The sequence below is a fragment of the Vipera berus genome (genome assembly GCF_964194415.1).
Source record: "Vipera berus genome assembly, chromosome: 9".
Taxonomy (NCBI): domain Eukaryota; kingdom Metazoa; phylum Chordata; class Lepidosauria; order Squamata; family Viperidae; genus Vipera; species Vipera berus.
Window position 1 is genome coordinate 7714543 of NC_138212.1, and position 23737 is coordinate 7738279.

General features: G+C 43.3%; 1 protein-coding gene across 1 annotated transcript in view; it reads left to right on the forward strand.

The window, feature by feature from the left end:
• Positions 1-21939, forward strand: part of LOC308671880 (retroviral integration site protein Fli-1 homolog) — a gene marked incomplete at its 5' end in the record, with an annotated part of 26092 nt that extends 4153 nt beyond the window's left edge. The window contains 9 exons of the mRNA XM_081334363.1: positions 9735-9818; positions 13073-13278; positions 14456-14607; positions 14807-15010; positions 15714-15794; positions 16224-16289; positions 17554-17613; positions 18201-18251; positions 18610-21939. Coding sequence (XP_081190489.1) covers positions 9735-9818; positions 13073-13278; positions 14456-14607; positions 14807-15010; positions 15714-15794; positions 16224-16289; positions 17554-17613; positions 18201-18251; positions 18610-19124 — 1419 coding nt within the window. The 3' untranslated portion in view covers positions 19125-21939. The remainder of the gene's footprint in view (positions 1-9734; positions 9819-13072; positions 13279-14455; positions 14608-14806; positions 15011-15713; positions 15795-16223; positions 16290-17553; positions 17614-18200; positions 18252-18609) is intronic.
• Between the last annotated feature and the right edge of the window lie 1798 nt (positions 21940-23737).

Below are 23737 nucleotides of genomic sequence, written 5' to 3' on the forward strand. Positions count from 1 at the left end.
GTTTTTGCAGATCCGGCCTCTGCTCACCCTTTGCCCATCAGTGCCAAAGAATTGCTGGAGCAAAAGACCAAGCGCCAGTAAGCCTCCAACCCCTAACCCTCCCAGACTTAGGATTTCAATAGCCAAACAGGAAACTCTGCGTACATCTCTCCCATCACCTCCTCCTCCTCTCGATCCTTTATTACAGAAGATGGGAGAGCTATTTAAAGACCCCCCAAGCTAACAGGGCAGCTTCGAGCTTCTCCAGCAGCCCTTATCAGCAGCAACAGAGGCTTCCGCCATTGCAGCCTCAGACTTCCTGCCTCGGCTTCCTGTGCTAGCTGTCCCACCAGCATCTCCGAGCTGCAACCATAGCCCCCCCCTCCCCATACCTCTGTCCTCCATCACTGCTATGTCAGCCTGCCCGCCTCACATGTGAGCAACACACGTGGATTTCCCTTGCTCTGAGCAACGTTCAGGGTCCCAAACACGTTCACTGAGCCCCTTGGGGGTACAATTTGCAGTTCTCCATGCACCCATACAGATAAGCACATAGAATCCCATGCCTTACAGTGGCCATCAATCCTTTGTTATAAAAGGCGGGCCTTTCCTGCAGAAAGATGTCCTTTAGGTCTATTTATTTTTTCAAAACCTCGCTTTTGTCCTCTCTTTAGGTCATTTAACGCTTGCCGTACCCATGTATCCCTTCATGCAGTGGCTTTTACATGCGTGTGGAAAATGAATTGTTTTATTTGAATGAATGTCCATGTGCTGCTTGATTTTAGAATGTTTGTTTTGGTAAAGTTTTTCTTGGTTTGGCTCTTGAGTTTTCTTTTGCAAAGCCAAGTTATCAACATAAACAATATATTATTATTTTTAATTCTTATGAAACTCTGCCAAATTAGCCCCTTTATCATTTTTCCCAAGAAAATATGGTCACCCTACTTATAACACTCCTTACGTTTGAGTCTGTCTGTCTCTCAGATAGGGAGGAAATTCCCATGGAAGTCTTGCCTTATGCTTGTTTGGTGAGGAAAACTCAATGGAACATTGCTCTGGGGGGGGGCTAACTGGGGGGGAGGAGTTGTGCACCATGTGCTTGCTGACACTAATCTTCACGGCTGCCATCCATCTGTTAAGAGTCTTCTGAGAGTTGCATTAAAAATGAACTGTTTCATTAGTGTGAGTCTGGCTGATTAGTAGTTTCCCATAATACCCCTGAAGAGTGGTGAGACTTAACTGCAGGCACCCCCTGTAATTCTGCTCACACGCAAAATGGGAAGCAGACACGGCATTGGTCCAACCTATTTCTTTTAAAAGATTGTACAAGACTAAACAAGATTAAACCCCATAACATGCCATCTGGTTTGGGCCAGGGGTAGGCCATCTTGCCTCTTTTATGACTCGTGGACTTCAACTCCCAGAATTCCTGAGCCAGCATGGCTCAGCATGGAAACCTCTCCCTTTCCCCTCAGCATGGCTGGCTCAGGAATTCTGGGAGTTGAAGTCCACGAGTCATAAAAGAGCCGAGGTTGCCTACCCCTGGTTTCGGCTAAACTTTCAGATGGAAAAAGACTACATCTTCCAAAAATCCTAACCAGCACAGCTGTCCAGTGGTTATTGACTGGAAATTCAGCAAAGTGCCTGATGGTAAAACCCTTCAGCTGGGTATCTTTACCCTTGCTATATTACCCTGTCTGGCCCATATATCTGCAGCATTGATAAAAGAGAGAAGAAAGGCATATGGTCAAAAAGATCAAGATGGCAGCTACAATAGCATGATCTGATTTGTTTTAAAAATTTTTAATAATTTCAAAAAAAAGGAAAAGAAATAATACTGATACAAATGCACAAACTATGACAGCATAAGCACCTGATTACTGGTGGGTGACCAACACATTTCAAATAACTGGCACTCTAAACTATCATTAGTTAATATATTTCTAATATACTATTAATAACTTAAGACATTTCATGGCCAATTTCTAGCAGACATATGCCTCTATTAACAACATGGAAATTGATAACTGGAAAAAGAAAATATTTAAGTAAACAATACAGGGGAAGAACACTGCAACTAATGCCTGTAGACTATACGTCAAATTAAAATATAAATTCCAGAAGCCAAATTTGGGATGTGACACAATGCCATGCCTAGAATCATACTCCAGAAATTGTTTCCAAATAAGACTGAATTGTACATCACATTTATTTTTTACATATGAAGTTATTCTAGACATTCCCCATTTAATTAACATTCTTCCATAGAGGGAATCAAAGATCTTTTCCAATAAACAGCATGTAAAATCCTTGCTGCTGTTACCATGTACATGCTTTTTTACGGTACTTTGAGAAAAGGTAAGGTATGGTCATGTGTAGCAAAAATATCTCCTTGCAATGGAATTACAACTTTCACAGTTCTGTTTTTAATGTGTGTTGCAAATGAAAACAGGTGGTGTGTTACATTGTTGTGGCTGCAATCTTGATGGGTTGACTACATGCATTCTGAATGATGTCACAGTCCATGGGGTGTCACTTGCTCCCATTCTGTCCCTGGATCTATATGCAATACTTAAATCCAATCAAGGTAACTGAGGTAACATTATTTATCTCTGTTGCATAGTCAGCCAGATGTTTAGACTGAGTTTCAGTTTTGTCCACCTATTGAGTCCTTTCCCAAGGACCTTGATGGGCAGATGTTGTTGTTTGATGGTGTTAAAGGTATTGTTGCAGGATATACGTAAGGTATTCCAGCTAAAGCTGACCTTTGCAATTGACTGGTGGTGATTTTGTCAATGCCAGTGGTGTTAAAGTGATGCTCCAGATGTTTTGGGATTGCAGCCAAGGCGCCTATCACTATTGTTACCATCTTTGCTTTCTTTTGCCACTTCTATTGTACCTCTGTACTTTTTTTTATTATCACACTTTTTAATATATTTTCTATAATATATTTCTATATTTAACATGTATGTCCACTATGACTAGTTACAAATTACTAATAGTCTTCATTTCAACTTTGTTTTGATTACAAAGTCAGCTCTGTGAAAAGCCTTTTTTTAAAAAAAAATATTATCAATGACCCACATGGAAATTTTTGTGGCTACTTCCTTATCAGAGTCGAGGCAGGAGTTAAGTCAATCTTTTGCTGACCGGGAGATAAACTTATTCTGTATGAGTTACCTGCTTAATCTTCACCCTGCAGTCTGTTATTCAAAGTCCAAGAGCCCCTGTGAGTCTGTAATTCCATAGAACACTTTTGATTTCAGATTGCACTGTTTTCCCATTTGGATCAAGTTCCAAATCTGTTTCCACCAATTCCAGTCCGTCTCTGCAGGTCTTCTAGCAAAAATCTGATATGCAGAAATGAGCAGCTAAAGTTCTGTACTGCATAGAAATCTACCCACTCACCTACCACATTTTTATCTTACAAATCAAGGTGGTTTATATATAGTGCAAGTGGTCCTTGACTTACAAGCACAATTGGGACCGGAATTTCTGTTATAAAGCAGGGTAGTCGTAAAGCAATCCTCATATGAATGGACCTCATATCAATTTTACTGTGGCTGGTCCCAATTCCTTCCAGGTTCCACCTCAATGTCCCCCCCATGTGCCAATTAGACAAAATCAATCCTCAACAATCAGGTTTTAGGATTCTCCCTGGCTGCTAAAAAATGTCTGTGGGTGTTTCTTTGCAAGTTTGCACATTACTTTGTTTGGTCACTTCTGCAAACTTTAAAACTTCACCCATATATTATATTCTTGTTTATAGAGAGTGCTGTGCTATTTGGGCCATATCAGTAGCAATCCTCTTTCTAAATCCTGGAAATTGTAACTTATATCCTGGGGAGGAATGGTTAAAAGGTCCTCCTTCTATCCTTCATTTTTGTGCTTTGCTCTTTAGTTTTTAAAAAAGTGGTGTTCCTAAAATAATTCCAGGTGGGACAATGTGCAGCCACAAGTCTCAGTTCCTTTCGTTAATTTGTCTCAAGCTTTCAGTTCCTATATTACCATGTTTGAATTGATGAAACTCTGTGGGTTGACAGTAGTTTTGATACAACTGCTTAGTATGTTGGACTACTATTCCTGTCCTATTTTACAAGTTCAACACCGCCAGAATTGTGCCCTACCACAAGTATTCATTCAAGACTCACCTAACATTCTGTTGGGAGTGGCGGGGGGGGGGGAAGCAAAGATTTTCCTTTCCACAAAGGCAATCTGTAGAGAATTTTCTCCTCCTATTTTATTCTCCACATCACATCTGAGAGGTGGGTTAGGCTGAGAGACAGAAATTGGCCCCAAAGTCACCTGGCAGTGACTGAGATTGGAGGAGGGGCTTTGAACAACCCACACTGGCTGGGGAATTCTGGGAGTTGAAGTCCACACATGAACTTGAGAAATACTGAGGTGGTAGAGGACAGAGCTCATAGCTGTTCTAGGATATAAGACGAGGAACAATGGTGGATATTAGAAGGCATGGATTTCACCTGGACGTCAGAAAAAGAGTAAGAGAGGTTCAGCAATGGGGTGAGAGGTGGGAAATACTTCTTCACTGGAGGCCATTCAAAACAAACTAGGTGGCCATTTATCAGGGATGCTGGAATAATGGATTTTTGCTCTGGAAAGGGAAATGTGCTAGATGAGTTCAAGGTTCATTCCAAACCTTACCTTCTACCCGTATATAGTTCTATGGACAATTTATCAACATTTTGCTGTATAGGTAGCACTTGACATAGCACTATAATTGCAACCAGCACTAAGGGATGCTCCATGTCCATTCTAGGACTTTTGCTGCAGTCATTCAATCTTTCCTATGGCCCTGAAGTGAATTTGGCTTTCCCCATTGACTTTGCTAGTTGGAAGCCACTGGGAGGGTCGCAAATGGCAATCACATGATCTCAGAAGGCTGCAAACTTTGTAAATACATGCCAGTTGCCAAGTGCCCAAGCAGCAATCCTTTGACCATGAGGACACTACAATGGTCATAAGTGTGATGACTGGGTTGTAAGTCACTTTTTCAATACCATCAAACCTTCAAACAATTGTCTAACAAATGGTCACAAGCTGTAATGGATTTTTATTACTTTTGCACTGCCAGTTCCGAATGCAAGACTTCCAGCATCAAAATCACAAGTATTTTGTGAATGAACCTTGTTAATAAGGGCCTTTCTGTTATTATCTGTTATTTCCTGTATGAAATTTCCATCTGGTTTTGATTATGTAAATTCAACTATCATTCATAAGCGAAGATGTCCATATTCTCCTATCACAGGATAGTATTCCAGATCTCTGATGAAATACAGTCAGTAAAATTCATACCCAAATAAATGTGTTCGTTTTTAGGCCCCCTACAAGACTCTTTGTTATAAAGTGAAATCCTAATACTTATCTAGCTGGGAATTGGGAAAATGGTGAATATAATATATGGAAAGTTACCTTCCAGAATAAGACCTGGGATCCCAAACAGGCATTTTGGATTATAATTTCATAGTATCTTCCCATCTGATGTTCTCCTCTTAAAATTTCCTCTTAATATTGCTAATCATGGGTGCTGTTTAAAATTTAGGATCTTAAGTATGACAAAGCATTCTATGTCATTTTAAATGCAATTAGGATAATTGATGCTCAATGGCTCTAACACCCACATACAGGATTGGAGCCAATCTTTAAACAAATGGAATTAGCAACTTGGGCTTGAACCCAATTTATCTAGATGAATACTTCATCCTGTTACCTTAAAATACCAACAAATTACAATAATGAACTTCTTGAAAGTGAGCTTCTTTATTTAAAAAGAAAGCACATTTGCAGAATTATTTAAGCATGGTCTGCACTTGCAATACTAGATTTTTGACCGGTGTAATATTCTATCTTGACAGTCCAATTTCTGGGGATTTTTACAAATGTGCACAAATCACCAAACCCAAACTGAAAGCTGACTATTTTGCTAAAGTCAAAATATGCTTGAAAATGTAAAACCACATTCTGATATTGGTGCTTTTGAACATCAGAGCTTTATTCTTAATCAGGCTGATAATATTGCCCTCAGAAACTATAGTGAAATGTGACTCCTAGTCAGTGAATTGAAGGAGGAATTAATATCTTAAATGGCAAGTAAGAACTCAGAACATAAGCAGAAATACTTTGGCACAAGCATTGCATTGCAGACTAAATAATGCAACCAGTTTACAGGTAGTCCTTGAGTCACAATCATTTTTTTAACAACCATTCAAAGTGGCAACGGGGCTGAAAAAAGCAATTTACACCCAGCCCTTGCATTTGTGATTCTGCAGCATCCTGGGATCAGATTATCACTATTTGCAACCTTCCCAGCCAACTTTTGACAAAGTCAATGGGGAAAAACCAGATCAACTTAACAACCATATGGTTCACTTAAGAAAAACAGTGCTTTGCTTAATTACTGTGGCAAAAAAGGTCGTAAATCCTGGCTACAATACAGGAATGTTTGGCCGTTGTCTTCTGCATTACTTTTTCAATTCCTCTCCAATCTTTGCTGATAATCTCCAAACCATGATCCAACATTTTCACTGATTTGGAGGCCGCCCAATGCTGCTATACCACCCAACTGGGCATTTAAACATATACATATTGAAAACAAAACCTAACAGAGATGTTTTTGGTTATTTATTAAAACAAATTAACAGATTTATTTTATTTTTCTATTACAATTTTTATATCTCCTAATACTGTAACCAAAGCTCTCTGGGCAGCTTTATTGTCCCTGTTTTAATTCTTACAGGGATTCTCAAATTCCGCAGGGCCACAACTGTTTAATGATGGAAAGGGCGTCTGCCAAGTATGGTTCAAATACTGAATGGCTGACATAACTGTATAATCGATTACAATGCCACAGCTGCCATTGTGATGTTATTTACCGGACCTTGTGGACACCCTTGGAGTCTGCTGAGTTCTATCTCTGCAGAGACAGCCTGGGGCAGCCTACAAATCCTATAAAATAAATTAATACATAAATAATAGTGAGCTTATCTCTCCCCCCCTCCCCATTGTCTCATTTCTCTGGGAGATACTGAATTACAGATTGAAGAGCCCCATGCTAAGCCCAGATCAAAGCAGGCCATCTTAAGGCTTGATGGGAATCCATCCCATCCTCCTGCCACCCAGTGCAGGATTCAGCCCCCTCCCCAATTCAGAAAGAGATTGTTGCAGAGGACCTAGGATGAGGGCCTCTCCTCTCCTTCTCAGACACACCAAGATGGCCACCAAAATCAAGCTGCGTGGGAAGAATGATTGAAGGGAAAACTAAGAGGACTTCTATTTGCACTTTCTTCTGAAGAATAGTCCGCTGGCTGGAGTCCAACCCATTGTTCTCTCCTTCCCCATCTCCTCCTTCAGCCTTCGAGGTGCCCATGTTTTGCTTTGGAATTGGGTGTTACTCACAGCTCAACACTGCTGGCAGCCCTTCGGCCACACCCACCATTTTGTGCAATGCAGTGCAACAGTGAGGCAATCCCATCCTTGCGTGATTGTGCACTTTGGCCATTAGGAAGACTGGTGGCTGATTTAAAAAGGAAGGTTTTCTATCAGCAAAGGGAGCCTGAGGCTATTCATGGCCAATAGGCATCAGAAAGTGTGCTGGGCATTGGAACTTCCATGTTTAAGGGAAGTGTACCTTGACACCTATAGCTACTGCTACTAGATAACCAGCCATATCAATGGGTCCAATAAATCTCTATTTATCTAATGTTTGGGATTCAGCAGGAACAGGCAGGGCCTGTTTCCATCATTCCTGATTTCTGAAAATTCCCCTAGAGTTACCACTTAGTTCCTATGTTTTCTGTAGAATCATGGTTAGGCTGCTGCTTGGTTGATTCTCTCATCATGCTCAGTCCTAGTATGTTGGTGTTTGCCATAATGGGATGCCCGAGTCTAAAAATGCTTGTTTATCATAAGATGAAAAGCCAGTATTTAAAAAGTGTTAAACCTAGGATTTTGGACTAGTAGATCCAGGCTGCAATACTGCAGAAGAGGCATAGATAGCAGCAACGAGAGAAAGGAAGTCCTTTGCTGCCATCTAAGACCACTTGGACCATTGCATCCCAAACATTGCACCTCCATGCTTCATACATATGGAGTGAATTGATGCATCATCCTAAGCCAGGCTAAGAAATCATGGGCCACTTAGTCTAGTTAAACTGTCTACAACAGTCTAAGCCAGTGTGTTTCTCAACCTTGGCAACTTTAAGGAATATGAACTTCAACTCCCAGAATTCCCCAGCTTACTCTATTATACAGCATGCTGGCTGGGGGAATTCTGGCAGCTGAAGTCCACACTTCTTAAAATTACCAACGTTGAGAAACACTGGTCTAACCCCAGGCCAAGCAGTTCCCATTCTAATTTAATACATTGTACAAAGTCAGCCATAAAAAACAAAACAGCAATTCTTCCTTCTAGGCTAGTCTGCTCCAACATGGGCACTTTCTGGGTATGAGTCCCCGAATTCTGAGCAATTCTGGGAGCTGAAGTCTGGATGACATCCATGATGGAGCAGACTAGCCTAGATATTCTTCATTTGGTCATTGGTCTTGGGAAAAAACACCCTCTTCTGCTTTGGCATAAACCAGAGATCACTAGAAGAACCAGGTTTATCTCCTGGATGATCAGTTGAATCATCTAGTCTGTGTTTTTCAAACTTGGCTACTTCAAGATGTATGGATTTCAAGGGCCAGCTGGGGAACTCTGGGAGTTGAAAGCCACTCATCTTAAAATAGCCAAGTTTGAACAATCTGATTTTGGGCCCTGAGAGCTTTTGCTTGACCAGCTGAAGAACGAACGGAGAGTTTCGTGGAGAAGCCAAGCACAGTTCCTCCCCGCCCCCCCCGCCCCCCTTGCTCTGAGCTTTTGCATCTGACGATAGAATCTCCTATCAAGGCTGCTTTGCAGAAATGTCGGTTCAGCACCCTGCCAACTTCTGCTTTTCATTCTTGACAGAGCTTGCAGCACCCAGGTTTGGAGGTGGGGGTTGCGGGTGCCAGACTCAGATTCTCCACAAAGGCCACATTGGAGCAAGCATTCATTTTGGAAGCCGCAGGGCGCTGCCTTAGGGAATCCAAGATGTCCTGAACAAAGGCAACTCAGAGCATAGGCAGTGTGGTGTTTTTTCCCCCCTTCTTCCCCAAAGCAAGCAAAGGCAGATGTGCTTTGCTACCAAAACACTGCTGGGTTTACAGTTAATCCTTGACCTGCAAGCATTCGTTTAGCAGCCATTTGAAGTTACAATGGCACTGGGGAAAAAAAAGAGATTTATGAAAGATCCTTGTATTTATGACCCTCACAGCATCGCCATTAATAACGTGCTCAAAATTCTGGTCCTTGGGAACAGGCATGTATTTATGATGGCGGCAGCATCCACTACTCACGTAGTGATCCAAATGGCATAAAGCGGGGGGGGGGGGGTGTCAAGTTGCCGGCCCACAGGCCAGTTGTATCATGCAGAGGCCGCACTCAGCCCAGCTCGGGCAATGCAAAAAAAAAAGTCACGTTACGTCACGACACGTCACGTGACGTGGCGAGTTTGACACCCGTGACATAAAGCATCATCTTAAAAGGTAAATTTGCTTGTACCTCTCCTAAATCTTCTTTAAAAAAATAACCTTAATGTAAAAAAAAAACCCTCAAAACCAGAGCCGCTGGTCACAAAACCTTTTATCTAGATTAGCTCCACACCTCACAACTCCTTGTGTGCAATATGCAAATCTCGGCTACATTTTCCCTTCAGTTCATCGGCTTGCAGCTCAGTGTGTCGAGCAAATCCAGCCTCCAGGGTTTCTTTAGGAATAACTGTTTTGTGCACACGCGGAAAGTGAGTTAACTTTGCAACCAGGTTAAGCATGTTCAGTGATTGCAGCCTCCACCTTCAGCTGGGCCTCCTCCCAGTTCTGTGGTTTAAACCGAGAAAGAGTTGGGTTTAATCAGCAAGGGCTGAGCACTCCTTACGTCTGGCGGATTATTCTATCGTAATTTCCCTCCAGACCTTGCAGGTCAGAAGGATGGATGCAGAAGTGAATGGAGCTCCTGCAGGTGTGTAACCATTATTTGAATGAGGGAATTTAAAGTTTCTTGCTACTGCGTTTTATTTCAAGGACTGACAGGGAAGAACCTTGCCGTGTTTCAGACAGGCCATTAGGTGCCTGAAAGCTGTATGACTACCATCCCAAGGACGCTGTCATATTCTGCTTCAGTTCTTCCCCTATCAAGTACATTAACTTTGCAGACATTGGTCAATAACACAGAGCAAGCCTTTTATGAGACCAATTGAATATATTCCTTTTTATTGCCTGTGCCTGGTAGAATTCTTTCTTTCTTTCTTTCTTTCTTTCTTTCTTTCTTTCTTTCTTTCTTTCTTTCTTCTTTCTTTCTTTCTTTCTTTCTTTCTTTCTTTCTTTCTTTCTTTCTTTCTTTCTTTCTTTCTTTCTTTCTTTCTTTCTTTCTTTCTTTCCCTGACCTATATAGTATTTTCAGTTGTTTGCAGAGAAACTCAAGTCATTTAAGCAGACCATCTTTTTTCAAGGTTCTTCAGATTGCTTTTCTTTCTTTCTTTCTTTCTTTCTTTCTTTCTTTCTTTCTTTCTTTCTTTCTTTCTTTCTTTCTTTCTTTCTTTCTTTCTTTCTTTCTTTCTTTCTTTCTTTCTTTCTTTCTTTCTTTCTTTCTTTCTTTCTTTCTTTCTTTCTTTCTTTCTTTCTTTCTTTCTTTCCCTGACCTATATAGTATTTTCAGTTGTTTGCAGAGAAACTCAAGTCATTTAAGCAGACCATCTTTTTTCAAGGTTCTTCAGATTGCTTTTCTTTCTTTCTTTCTTTCTTTCTTTCTTTCTTTCTTTCTTTCTTTCTTTCTTTCTTTCTTTCTTTCTTTCTTTCTTTCTTTCTTTCTTTCTTTCTTTCTTTCTTTCTTTCTTTCTCGACTCAGCTGTATAGCTGCCACCTCCCTGCTATTTCCTGTGCCAAAGCTGTGTCACTGCCCAGGAATGCCAGCAGCAGACAAGGCAGAGAGGTGAAAAAAATATCACATGGCACAGCCCTGAGAAACGTCAACTATGTAATATAAAGTAAGAAAAAAGAAAATTAAAAAAGAAATAAAAAGTGTAAAAGAGAGGGGGAAAATAGAAACTGGGGAGATTTAGCCCACAGGAAGTCTTTAACCTACCACTATTTGTTTAATGACGTTCAAAATTGCAATGGTGCTGAAAAAGTTGACTTAGTCCTTCCAACCATTGCAGCATCCCCCATTGTCATGGGATAAAATTTTGGGGGTATTTACAACAGATGCAGGGTCCACTGTCACATGATCTCCACTTGCAACCTTCCCAGGGGGCTTCCCATAAGAAAAGTCAAAGGACCTTCTTTCTTTCTTTCTTTCTTTCTTTCTTTCTTTCTTTCTTTCTTTCTTTCTTTCTTCTTTCTTTCTTTCTTTCTTTCTTTCTTTCTTTCTTTCTTTCTTTCTTTCTTTCTTTCTTTCTTTCTTTCTTTCTTTCTTTCTTTCTTTCTCATCTCTGTGATCTCATTAATGACTGCAGCCAAAAGCCATAAAATCAGGTGCAAGTCACTTAACAACTACATTGCTTAGCAACAGCATCCTGGTCCCTCTTAAGTCGAGGACTATTCCATTCGTTTTCTTTTCTGTATGCAGTTTCTCTCTCCTTCATCACAGTCACACATTCCCCCCCCCCAGATTTCTACTGTACATTCACGCTTCTGTTTCCTTTTAGGCTGGGCCTGTTTAGCAGCAGGGAGAGCAAACTAGGTTCTAGCTGTGATCATAAGTCAAGGACTATCTATATTTCATTTTCAGGATTCTCGAGACAATCAGAGAGCCAAGGACTCATTCCAGCATTTACTGCCTTCCACTACAAATTTTATAAATGCACCTTCTCCCTTTCTACCACCAAAATCCTACCACTTTTTTTTTTTAAAAGGGCGGGTGGAAATATTCACAATCTTTGGGAATTTCTAAATAATTGACAGAAATAACATTTCTAGATAATAGTCTCCCGAGAGAGGTCTCTCATTGTTGGAATCACTAGTTAAATTCTTTTAAAGTTGCTCTAGGGTGACTCTGGTCTTTCTCCTGTCAACAAAATTTGTTTCTTTCTCTGCACATCTCACCCGCCTGTTTGCTGCTGGATTTCTTCCCTGGTGTGCATGAAAATAGATGTTTTGAATTAGAGAAATCCAGGCTACCAAAACAGACACAGGTAGCTTTCTTGCAAGAGGGTGACGGTAATGTAAAAGGCGCCTTTCATTTCATTCTTATAACAGCCTTGGAGGCCGGGTGTGGTCAGAAAAGTCAAGATGGCAGCCATGATGCAACCACTGAAGAGGATGGCCAAGCTCATAACTGCAATGGTGCAACTAAAGCTCTGTCTGTTTTTCTAGATGCATTGCCTAAAAAATAAGCAGAGCTTTGATCTCCTCATCCCCACCATGCTGGCTGGGGAATTCTGGGAACTGAAATCCAGAAGATCTTAAAATTGCTAAGGTTGAGAAACACCAATGGAAATTGACAGCAGGCAACTCCTAACTCTGCTATCTGCTCCAAGGATGTTCTTTGTTGGTATCAACCAAGGATTTTTTTTTTGGTCCACCCAGTCTAGGAATCTGTAGGACTGCTGATAGGTTTCTTTTTAGTAATGTGCAAGCAACTGACTCCGATTCTTGATTCCCATTTATGTGAACAGGGCCGGAAATGAATAACCGGGTGTGGATTTCCTGCATGGAAAGTTTGTGATTTCCATTCAGGCCTCCAGGAAGTTAAAACTAAATCCTGAATTCAGATCCTTCATTCAAAAGTCTGCAGGGTTCACACAGGGAGTGGGTTGCTTGTGGTTGGGTATGTTGTAGGAAGGGTGATAAACCAGCAGTGCTCTCACATTAAACAACAATACAGCTAATTTGGATGTAGTATGTTATGTGACCATCAGAATTTATTTTTACTAAGTTTAGGGTCTTGCAACCAGGAACTGGATTTGATTTCTCTTCCGTCCAATGTGGTAGATGATCTCTGATTTTCTTAATCATCCCTCTGGTCTTTTCCTCTTATTTCTCTCCCTTTCTCCTGCAGGAGGCGCTGTCAGTTGTAAGTGAGGATCAGTCCATCTTTGACCCAGCCTTTGCCTCTTCGCACCTCCTCAAGACGGAGGTGTCTCCAGTGGATGATTATGGGAACAAGGAAGACCCAGGGTTGGAAGACCCCTCGTGGTCCGCCCAGGTCAATAACCGAGGCCATATGGTGAAACAGGAGAATGAGCAAGTCAATTGCTCCAGCAGGTTAGCAGCCTTCGAGAGCAACAGTCCAGATTTGGGACATTATATTATTTTTTTTTGTTTCATTAGACTTTAAAGACATGTAGACTTCAGTTCCCAGAATTCCCCAGCCAGACTTGCTGGCTGGGGAATTCTGGCAATTGAAGTCCACATATCTTCAAGCTGCCAAGGTTGAGAAACACTGCATTAAACCAATGTTTCTCAACCTCATAAACTTTAAACTGAGTGGATTTCAACTCCCAGAATTCCCCAGCCAGACATGCAGCCATGCAGCCATCCCCATACTGGCTGGGGAATTCTGGGAGCTGCAATCCACAAAGCGTAAACCTGCTACGGTTGAGAAACATTGTGTTATAAGTATATCCTGCCTTTATTTTGCAAAACTGAAATTGGCATCCCTAATTACCTTCTGTTTTCCCCATGACATCCTCTCCGAGAGGTGGATGAGGCTGAGAGTGATTGCCCCAAAGACATTCAACCAGTTTCCGTGCCTAAGAGAGGACACAAACTCACATTCTTTCAGGTTCTGGTCCAGCACCTTCTCCTCCACCACCACACACTAGTTTTTGGATTGAACAAGAGGGACTAGTCCAAAGACTCTGCTGTTGCCTTCAGGGCAAACAAGTTGGCAGCTTGACTGATTTAGAATGAACTAGAAGATTGTGCTCCTAAAAATGTATCTCCTGCTAAAGGTTGAGGCTTGAGAGAGTGGTTTTCCAACAGTGTTTCTCAACCATGGCAACTTTTAAGATGTCCGGGCTTCAACGTCCAGAATTCTGGGAGTTGAAAGCCACATACCTTAAAGTTGCCAAAGTTGAGAAACACTCATCTATAGGATGAAAAGATGAGATTTACAAGGGAGTCCCTCCTTGGCTTCACAATATCTATGGCGTTTTGGGGGATGCTCCACAGCTGCTCACCTTGCCCATCCTGAGTAAGGACCTGCTAACCGCTTCTCCTATACCAGGGTTAGGGAATCTTGGCTCTTTTATGACTCGTGGACTTCAACTCCCAGAATTCCTGAGCCAGCATGGCTCAGCATGGAAACCTCTCCATTTCTCCTCAGCACGGTTGGCTCAGGAATTCTGGGAGTTGAAGTCCACGAGTCATAAAAGAGCCAAGGTTCCCCACCCCTGTCCTATACCTACCTCTCTCTCTCTCTCTCTCTCCTCCACCCCAGCAGACAATCACCGGTGGAGTGCAGTGCCACCCGCAGGAACAAAGTGGAAGCTGCAGTCGACACATCCCAAGTGCCCTACCCAGCTGGATACCCCAACCAACGTAGTCCCCCCATTTCTTCATCCAGAGAGGAGAAGGTCATTGTTCCAGCAGGTTGGTAGAAGACCACTCCCCCACCATTTAAAGGTTCTGTCTCATTCGGCCAGATCTCATGCCTTGCCTGTTGCACTCCCACTTAGCAGCTTCTAAGACCTGCTTGCAGCTTCTAAGACCTGCTTTAGGTCCCCTGGCCACGGACCTCTTTGCTTCTTACTCCAATCTCTCCTCTCCCACTCCCCACCCACCCCCCCAGATCCAGGTGTTTGGAGTTGCGAACATGTCCGTCAGTGGCTGGACTGGGCGGTGAAGGAGTATGGCCTTCCTGACATCGAAAGCAGCCTCTTTCAACACATAGACGGAAAGGAGCTCTGCAAACTTGGGAAGGAAGGGTTCCTACGCCTCACTTCACCTTACAACACCGAAATCTTGCTGTCTCACCTCACCTACCTGCGCCAGAGTAAGACCAGGAACAAGCTCAGGATGGGGAAACTCCACTCTTGGGAATCGGGGATGTGATGTGGTGCCAAGTTTCTTTAAAAAGGGGAGTTCTCTCTCTGCTGGGCGGTGAGAATCTGAATCTCATGATTTGGAGGATTTATTTATTAGGTGTTTTTTTTTAATCCCACCTTTATTATTATATTGTAAATAACTCAACGTGGTGCACATACCCCGACACCCCTTTCTCCTTCTGTTTTCCCCATAACAACTTTGTCAGGTGGCATGAGCAGGGTGCGAGAGAATTATTAGCCCAAATTCACCCAGCCGGCTTTCATGGCTGAGGTGGGACTAGAACTCACCGTCTCCTGGTGATTGGCCCAAAGTCACTCAACCACTTTCAGTGCTGAGGCAGGATTAGAACTCACCATCTCCTGGTTTTTAGGCCAGCATCTTCACCACTACACCGAACTGGCTCAGCCTGAATTCCATCATAAAACCCATTTATCTCCGCAAGCAAAATGCTGCTGGCCCTCCATAATCCTGATTTATCATTAATTTTTTAAAACCTTGCATGCAGAATCCTAACGCCAGGTTCGCTTTGTCACTGGAACTTTCGTCACTGGAAGAGTTTGTATTTTTCTTAAAGGGGAGGGATATTGAAACCAAATGGAGCTTTGCCCTTTCTCATCATTCCTTCTTGTGTCCCTTCCTTCTTCTGCCAGGCAGTCCCACTTTCACTTATCCATCTGCACCAGTTATTACCCAGCCGCCGCCGCCTCCACCCAGGGCCCAAGTCAAAACCGGTAAGTTCGTAACAGAAACCGACAGACCCATTTCACAGGGCAGAACAGTGAGGACAGAAGAGGAAGTGAAGCTAGGTGGGTAACAATTGCTTGCCTGATTGAGCCTGGAGTTTTTCACTCATTTTATTACTTTTGATTTGCAGCAACAACAAAAAAATGCCCCATAGGGGACAAGGGGTTCACTTAACAACCACTGCAAAAGGGGGTTGTAAAATCATGCACGGTCACATGACGACCTGCTTCACAACCACAACAACCAGGCCTTTAACTTTGTGGTATCCCTCTTCTCCATCCAAATCAGCGTTTCTCCAACTTTGCAACTTAGCTGGGCAATTCTGGGAGTTGAAGCCCACACTTCTAAGAAACCCTGATCTAAATGGTCTTTTCTCTCTCTCCCCCCCCCCACAAAATATGTCAACTTTGCTGTAGAGTCTGCATACGATGAAATCCGACGAAGCAGCTGGGGCAGCAGCGCGGTAAACACCGCTCCCAAAGGTACAGGTGCTAATTTCACTCATACACGTTGAATCATGCCATCCCGTGGTTTGGTTTAGTAGTGTAATGTGCCAGGCTGACTACCATGGTTTGCAAGCCACATTTCAGGATTTCGCTACACGGACCCAGTCAATTATTGTTTGTTTCATGAACCAGATCAAGGCTTAGCCTGTGTGAGCTAAGTTTGGGTCTGGATTCACATCAGCTGGTAGACTGGGGAGATAGTGGAGTTAGGTAGCTTGTGTGGACCTCGTAACTGCACTGTGCATGTATGGATATTGGCGAAGGTAAAATCAAATCAGATTAAATTCTGGAGTTGTCTATAAAGAAATGTAATTGGTGCTCTTCAAGAGAGACAACAAAAAGTATCTTTTCCATACAGCACATAGTCAGGCGATAGAATTTAGATGGTTTTTCAAAGAGAATCTGCCAAAGTAGCTATTAGTTAAAGCAGCTGTTTCTGTTGCAAAATCTGTGATCATGTATTTGATCTGATTACTGAATTAAGCTACATCCTTGATTTGCAGGATACTTTGACACATAATCTAATTAAACTGTCCTGGTTTGTATAGCATACTAAGATACAAATGAGCTAGTTAAGATTTACATCAAATCAAAAGTGGCACGCACGTATGAATGTAAGCACTCGGTCGTTAAGTGACATGATTATTGTGTGAACACTGTCCAGGAAGTCTAAGTCTCTCTCTCTGTGTGTGTCATGTGATTGGTTTATAATCTGCGGTAGTGTTTCTCAACTTTGACAACTTTATCAGGTGTGGACCTCATATCTCAGAATTCCCCAGCCAGCAATGTCCACACATGTTAAAGTTGTCAAGATTGAGAAACACTGGATTGATGCTATACAAACCAGGACTGCTTAATTAGATTAAAATATTCTGCAAATCAAGGATGTAGCTTAATTCATTAATCAGTACAACCACCCACACATCCCAAAACTGGAGTGAAGCACGTGAGCGCTGCTGTACCATCGGGATTCTACTTTCATTCCAGAATTGTAATTTGCAATTTCACGCTCAGTGCCCAGTTAATGAGGACCACGAATGCAAAAATCTTAATGCATTCATGTCCTGCACATGGATTTCTCTGGTTCCTCTGTAATGTACAGTTGGGTAGATTGAAGGGATCCTTGGTCCGATCCTGCTTGGCTTCCACCTAAGCAGTGGGATACCAAGACAACCTGGACTAAAGAAAGGGCATCTTAGCCGCCACTTAACTCTGCTCATTTCCATCTTCCACTTTGAAGGTTCCCCACCACAGATCCAGACGGTGAGCCGGATCCCGGATTCTACACGCATTGCACCTGGTACGCCTAGATACCTCTGGCCCTGTGTCCTCCACCATCTTCTGCTTTTCTTTTCTTTTTGTGTGTTTCACATCAGGCTGCATTCCTTTGCCTTTACTAGTGGCATGATCCATAATGCCCAGCAAATATTTTGTTTGTCTGGCCCTGCAGTAAATAGCTTTCTGTTTGTGCTTTTTTTCCCCTACTTCAAGAGCAAATTAATTGCTTTGAAATTAGCTGCTAACCCAGAAGTATGGCAATGGGAGTAACGCACCCACTCCTTGAGTTAATTATATGTTTGGCCTGTATCATTTCATCTGGAGAAGGGAAAGTGTGAACTAATTTCCTTTAGTCCCTACACCTAGAAAGCAAGCATGACAAGCTAGCGCCTAAGAGTCAGAGAAGACTTCAGCCATGACAGTTGCAACTTGTCTGCTGGATTGCAGCCTGAATCAGAGGGCTATCATAGCAACCAGGAGAGGGCTAGGAGAGAGAATTTGGGAGCTGTTCCAAGTACGGGGAAGAGATCGGGAGGGGATCTTCCCGATGCATCCAGTTCATTCAATTGCATCCAATTCTAGTTCCTCTTATTTCCTTCTTCTTCCCAGTAGATCCATACCAAGTCCTTGGGCCCACTAGCAGCCGCTTGGCAAACCCAGGTGAGCCATCCATCTTTTGTCTTGGGGGTGGAGCATTTCGCATCCAGCAGTCAGACCGGAGAAGAAATCTCTTCTCTCAGCCTGCAAAAGCAGTCAGTGGAATGGGCGGCTTCACCCACTGATAGTCGTTGAGAGAACGGCACTTTCAGGCTTGCAAGATTTTGCTAATGTAGCCTTAAGTAGAATTATCTCATCCGCTTATGTTTCCTGTCCGGTCTACTTGGGAAGCTAAGAGTTGCCAACTAGCACCCCAAGATCTCTCTCTTGCCCATCAGAAGATGGGTTGAAGCGAGCGCCTGGGTCATCTCGGGAACAAGCTGGGGCGGAGGCTAAAAAAGAGCTGTTCTGTCTCCGACAGGGAGCGGTCAGATCCAGCTCTGGCAATTTCTCCTGGAGTTGCTGTCGGACAGCAACAACGCCAGCTGCATCACCTGGGAGGGGACCAACGGTGAGTTCAAGATGACGGATCCCGACGAGGTGGCGCGGCGATGGGGCGAGCGCAAGAGTAAGCCCAACATGAACTATGACAAGCTGAGCCGGGCGTTGCGCTACTACTATGACAAGAACATCATGACCAAAGTGCACGGCAAGCGCTACGCCTACAAGTTCGACTTCCAGGGCATCAACCAAGCTCAGCAGGGCCAGCCGGGTGAGCCAGCCCTTTACAAATACCACCACACGGAACTGCCTTACCTGCCCCCCTACCACCAGCAGAAGGTGGGCTTCGGCCTGGGCCATAGCACGCAGATGCCTGCCTCATCCTCAGGTTTTTTCGGCCCACCTGCCCCGTATTGGAATTCCACAGGGGGGAACCTTTATCAGAACCCCCCTGTCTCCAGGCAGGCTACCAACCATTTGGGCTCTTTCTTCTAACCTCCAGAAGGTCCTGGAGCTACCTGAACTTCTACCAGAGGGGTCTCATTATGCAAACACCCAGAAACTGGGATACAGGGAGCATCATCTTGAACGTATCCGTGGCCGTCATGAATAAAGAGGGCAGGGGGGGGAGCAGGACCACTCCCCACCAACAGCAGGCGCTCTTTTGCTGCTTGACCCAAACAGTTGTGTGATCATCTAATTCTATTCTACCCCTGGACTTCAACTGATAAGACTTTTACCAGCTAGATGTTGTGCTATCCTCGTCTGAATTTTGCAGAGATAGCCGGGGTCTCAGAATTATAGGAGACATAGATGAGTTGCCTCAGCTTGCTTAATTTCCCCTCCCCATCTAATATGATGGAAGCAGGAGTGGCAGGTTTCTTTGTATATGAAGTAGCTGCAAGGATGTGGACTTCAACTCCCCAAATCCCCACCCCCAACCCCAGCATGCAAGGTTGACATCATGTACGCTGGCTGGGGAATTCTGGGAGTTGAATTCCACTCATCTTCAAGTTGCCAAGGTTGAGAAACACAACTTTAGCCAGAAGTACTGCCATTTTCCCCCCTTGGTGCTGCTGTGAGCCATTAAAATACTTAAGTTGCAGTACTAGAAGGCCTTGGGGAGCTTCCAAAACCTGAAAAATAATTCTTCTGAATATAGTTTTGAGTTTTCTTTAGCCAGATGTATTGAAATTTATTGAGATCGCAAGAATTCCAGGAACCTTTCCCAATTTGAAACCAATATATCTCTGTGTACTTTAGGGAGGTTTTCTGATATTTTTTTTAAACCATCTATTCTATACTCTGGGGAGATGGTGGGTCCTTTTAGTGATAATGCAGAAACTTGCAGCTGTTTGCATGAGGTCTTCTGAATCTTGTTCAGTTTGGAAAGCAGCTCCTACAAATTCAATTTCAGATGACCAAATTCAGCAGACTGGCTTTCTCAAGTGAGAGCCTTCCAGGCATGTCAACTTTAAGAGGCCCACAATTCCCAGTTAAAAGGTTTATTCTCTTGGAATTATGAGAATTGTTGGCTCAGACTGGCACAGATTGAAGTTCTTGGGGAAAGAAAGAGGCAAAAAGTAACTCCGTTTCTGTTTGCTTTTATAACTTGGAATTTCAGAACTTTTCACGTGATTCTGAACTCTTTCCCCTCATAATATAGATGGCTTAATGGAAGCACAATAAGATGATAAACTATTGAAGCTGTAGGGTGGACCGAACAGAAAAAAAACACATTGTTTTAGATGTTCCTCCCTAGAAAGAACTATCCGCAAATTCAAAACTAACTTTTACTGTACTAGCTTTCTATTTGTAGGAATGCCTCATCCTTATTATTAGACACAGTGGAATCCACCACCTCCAGGCTGGAGTAGCATAGTACTCTATAATCCTATGGGTATCGATTCAAATGGTCAGGAGCAATGGTATTACAAGCTGTTGTGTGTATATAGACTAAAGGATCTTTCTCCAATAGAACAGTGTTTCTCAACTTCTAGTGGACTTCAACTTCCAGAATCACCATCCCTAGCATGTTGGCTGGGGAATTCTGGGAACTGAAGTCCACACATCTTAAAGATGCTGAGGTTGGGAAACACTGCTGTAGAGCAAAGGGGGAAAGTTATCCCTCAAGTGCCAGTGTGTCCTTGTGTGTCCCACTTCACTTAAAGCAAGTCTAAAATCATTAAATGATGGATCTGAAAGGGGCCTTAGAAGCAATCTAGGCAAACCCCATCCAGTGTAGAAATCTTGCACCTGCAGCTCTCACACCAGACATTGTCCCTCTTTTGAGGACCTCTAATGAGAAATCACCACTGTCCGAGACAGGTTGCTCTGCTACTAAATAGGTCTTATCAATGAAGATGCTTCTCTTAAAAAACCCTTTTTTCCAGTGTTTAAAGAACTGTGTTTCTAGTTTTAAATGCTGAATTCACTTGCTAAGAGGTAGGACCGTTTTGGTGGAAGAAACAGCTCGCTTTTCGCAACACTGATCTATGCACACTCCTCTATGTGCATAAATCAGGATTTAAACAAAGTATTTATATCATTCCAAAGATATAGTGACCCCAGCCCAGGTAGAAGGAATAGAGAGAAACCAGGGCGTGACTCTTCTGCAGCAAATATTCCTTTACACAAATACTGTCGATCCATTTTCACTATCGGCAATGGGCACAATAGCCAATAACTTTCAACATACCAAATGGAGGTAATCCTCAACTCACAGCCACAATTGAGCCCAAAATTTCTGTGGCTAAGCAAGGCAATCGTTAAGCGTGTTTTGCTCCTTTTTACAACCTTTCATGCAAGCCATTATGTGAATCACTGCAGCTGTTTAGATAATAACACGGTTGTTAAGTGAGTTTGGCTTCTCCACTGACTTTTGTTTGTCAGGTGGCAAAGTGATCACATGACCCCAGGAGACTGCAACCGTCATAAGTACATGCCAGTTGTCAAGTGTCCAAATTTTGATCACATGACCAGGGGGATGCTGCAGTAGTTGTAAGCGTGAAAAAAGATCATTACCTCACTTTTTCCCAGGGCTGTTGTAATTTTGCTCATCAAACGAATGGTTGTAAGTCAAGGACTATCTGTGTATGGAAACTTCTACACAACGGGATAGTGCCTGTAGCCCAGAAAACCACGTCTGCAACAATTTAACTGTGTTTTGCAACACAGAGATGTACAGTACTGCACTTACTTTTGTGAATATTTTCCCCTCTCCAACGCAACCAACCCCCACTTCTCTGTTCTAAAAGTCCCACCATTTTGTACTTGTCTACTGTGTATTAAAAGTTGTGCTGTGGTTTAACTGATGAAGCTCTGTGGATTTGATGGGCGAGTCACAGCAACACATGGATGATGGTGGGGAAAATACCTTTGAAGAAATGTGGGGAACGTGAACATCTGTGAGAGTGCAAGGACCAAAATATATAACATCACCAAATGCTGCAAGTAATGGGATTTGTGCCAGATGTTAGGAGACAAATAGGGAACAGTGGACTTGTGATGCTGAACACATCACTTTGGCATCATTAAGGTTTGCTGCAAATGCTGTCAGCGAGGAACCTCGTAACAGCAATAGCACTTAGGCTTATATACCAGTGTTGTTGTTAGTTGCGAAGTCGTGTCCGACCCATCGCGACCCTATGGACAACGTTCCTCCAGCCTTCCTGTCCTCTACCATCTTCTGGAGTCCATTTAAGTTCACACCTCCTGCTTCAGTGACTCCATCCAGCCACCTCATTGTCATCCCTTTCTTCTCTTGCCCTCAATCTTTCCCAGCATTAGGCTCTTCTCCAGTGAGTCCTTCCTTCTCATTAGGTGGCCAAAGTATTTGGCCAAAGTATTTGAGTTTCAACTTCAGGATCTGTTTTTCTAAAGAGCAGTCAGGGTTGATCTCCTCTAGGACTGACCGGTTTGATCGCCTGGCAGTCCAAGGGACTCACAGGAGTCTTCTCCAGCACCATAGTTCAAAGGCCTCAATTCTCTGGCGCTCAGCCTTTCTTATGGTCCAACTTTCACATCCATACATTGCAACTGGGAAGACCACAGCCTTGACTATAAGCACTTTTGTTGGCAGGGAGATGTCTCTGCTTTTTAGTGTTATATACCACTACATAGTGCTTTACAGCCCTCTCTAAGCAGCTTACAGTCAGCCTATGGCCCCCAACCATCTGGGTCCTCATTTTACTGACCTCAGAAGGATTGAAGCTGAGTCAACTATGAGGCGGTCAGAATCGAACTCCAGGCTGTAGGCAGAGTTTAGTCTGCCATATGGCATTCTAATCACTGCGTCACCATGGCCCAGTAATCTTTCAATTGTTGTGATAATGGAAAATAAACATAGCTCAGGATTGGCTCTTTGTGAGCTTGGCAATCTTACATATGCTGATGTTAATCACTGAAGCTACTAAGAAATGTCTGTAAGGTAACTGCTAAGCACAGAAAACACCAAAATCCCAACAATTTTCCAGGTGTTTTCTTCTCTCGTTGATCTTTATATATAGTTACACGTTTGGTTGACCAGAAAGGTGTTGTGATTCAGGGTCAGCCTGTGGGTTCGGCAGTTGGGTCGGACGACTCAGAGGAGGAGGAGGAGGGGGGTGTTGAAGAGCTTGCTGAGGGGATTGGACAGCTTGATGAGAGCCCCCAGCCAGGCCCCTCTCATCTGGTCACGACGCAGACCCAGCTGTGTGAGCCTGACAGCGTGGATGAAGATGACCCACAGCTGGCCCTGTTCAAGGACGCCCGACGCAGGAGGCAGTCAATCAGGAGTAAACAGAGGAAGGCAATGGGGCTCCTCGGAAGGAGGCAGAGAGAAGCCACGCCCTGAACTGTATTTAAGGGGGAATGCGTGGGAGGGCTGGTTTGCTGAAGGCAACCGCTTGAAAAGCTCCTGTTTCTTGGTTTGTGTCTTGTTCTATTTGTTTTTGTAGCAATAAATTTGGCAGGCGTATTCCAGCCTCTTGCCTTCTTGTAAAAGGGGTTGTCCCTGCCTTTTCTGCAGGGCCGGTAGCAGGCTGGTACAGAACAGAAGGCTTTGCAGGCCAAGGATAAGGCAGGTGTAGGTCAATAAGTTGAAAATAAAAAGTATCCATCCATTCTTG